This window comes from Sinocyclocheilus grahami, unplaced genomic scaffold (assembly GCF_001515645.1).
Source record: "Sinocyclocheilus grahami isolate Dianchi unplaced genomic scaffold, SAMN03320097.WGS_v1.1 scaffold153.1, whole genome shotgun sequence".
Classification (NCBI taxonomy): domain Eukaryota; kingdom Metazoa; phylum Chordata; class Actinopteri; order Cypriniformes; family Cyprinidae; genus Sinocyclocheilus; species Sinocyclocheilus grahami.
In genome coordinates this window covers 2,527,197-2,528,312 of record NW_015505332.1, presented here as the reverse complement: position 1 = coordinate 2,528,312, position 1,116 = coordinate 2,527,197, and the positions used below count along the sequence as shown (strand labels likewise).

General features: G+C 37.2%; 1 protein-coding gene across 1 annotated transcript in view; it reads right to left on the bottom strand.

Moving 5' to 3' along the window:
* Positions 1 to 235: 235 nt before the first annotated feature.
* LOC107592479 (islet cell autoantigen 1-like) overlaps positions 236 to 1,116 on the bottom strand; it is a 9,111-nt gene continuing 8,230 nt past the window's right edge. Inside the window, exons 9-10 of the mRNA XM_016282007.1 lie at positions 416 to 504; positions 236 to 334 (exon numbers count right to left, since the gene is read on the bottom strand). Of these exons, the coding sequence (XP_016137493.1) occupies positions 262 to 334; positions 416 to 504 (162 nt within the window). The 3' untranslated portion in view covers positions 236 to 261. The remainder of the gene's footprint in view (positions 335 to 415; positions 505 to 1,116) is intronic.

Below are 1,116 nucleotides of genomic sequence, written 5' to 3'. Positions count from 1 at the left end.
AAATTGCTCAATCTAAGGTAATAAAAACATAACGGTTCATTAAGTAAGGTCTTTATACACCTCTGAAAACATAGTTGTGTATATTATATTGCATTTCTGTCAATAGATCGATGTAAATATTACACATTGCACCTTTAAAATATAATTTATTTCTGTGACGTGAAGTTGAATTTTCAGCATTACTACTCCAGTCTTCAGTGTCACATGATTTTTCAGAAATCATTCTTACAGGATGAACTTCTCTTCATCTGTGGATAAAACTCACGCTTTCATGAAAGCTTTACCTGTTCGCATGAGGTTACTGCTCAGAGTTTCTTCTTCAATTGAAATAAGCCTGAAAGAGAAGATATGATATGAGCGATTAGAGGTTTATACACGTACAGACTACAATAAATGAGGATAGAACAGCTCCTACGTTTCATCTGTATTCTGACTCGTCTCCTCGTCTTCTGCTTTTGCCTTCGTTTTCTTCTTTACTTTTTTCTTTGCAGCTTGATCTGAAGCCTGGAGTATCAGACACAACAGATTTGTTGGACGTGCATTATAATATCACTGCTTGTGTGTCTAAATGATGAAAGATGGGTGAGTGTTTAATAAATGTAAGAGTCATTATTTTATCACAGGTCTGAAACAAAAGCCTATTTTGGGATGATTAATCAATAAGCAGCAGGTTCCTGTTGTGACAACTTGCCCCATATCATGTGAAGACATTTCTCTACTATTGACAATATCAAGAGGATATTCTACATCCAAACCTCGCTCTGTAGCACACACTACTATTCAAAAGAGTGGGGCTGCTGAGAGTCTCTTATTCTGACCAAGGATACGTTTATTTGATCGAAAATATGGTAAAACCTGTGAAATATTATTACGATTTAAAATAACTGTTTACTAGTTTTATATGTTTTAAAGGGGTCATATATGATGCGATTTCAAGAAGCGTTTGAGAGAGGCGGGGCATAGAGGACCTACAATAATGAAAGTGTGAAAGTGAAAGTGAAGTGACATGTGGCCAAGTATAGTGCTCTGCATTTACCCATCCAAAGTGCACACACACAGCAGGGAACACACACACCGTGAACACACACCCGGAGCAGTGGGCAGCCATTTATGCTG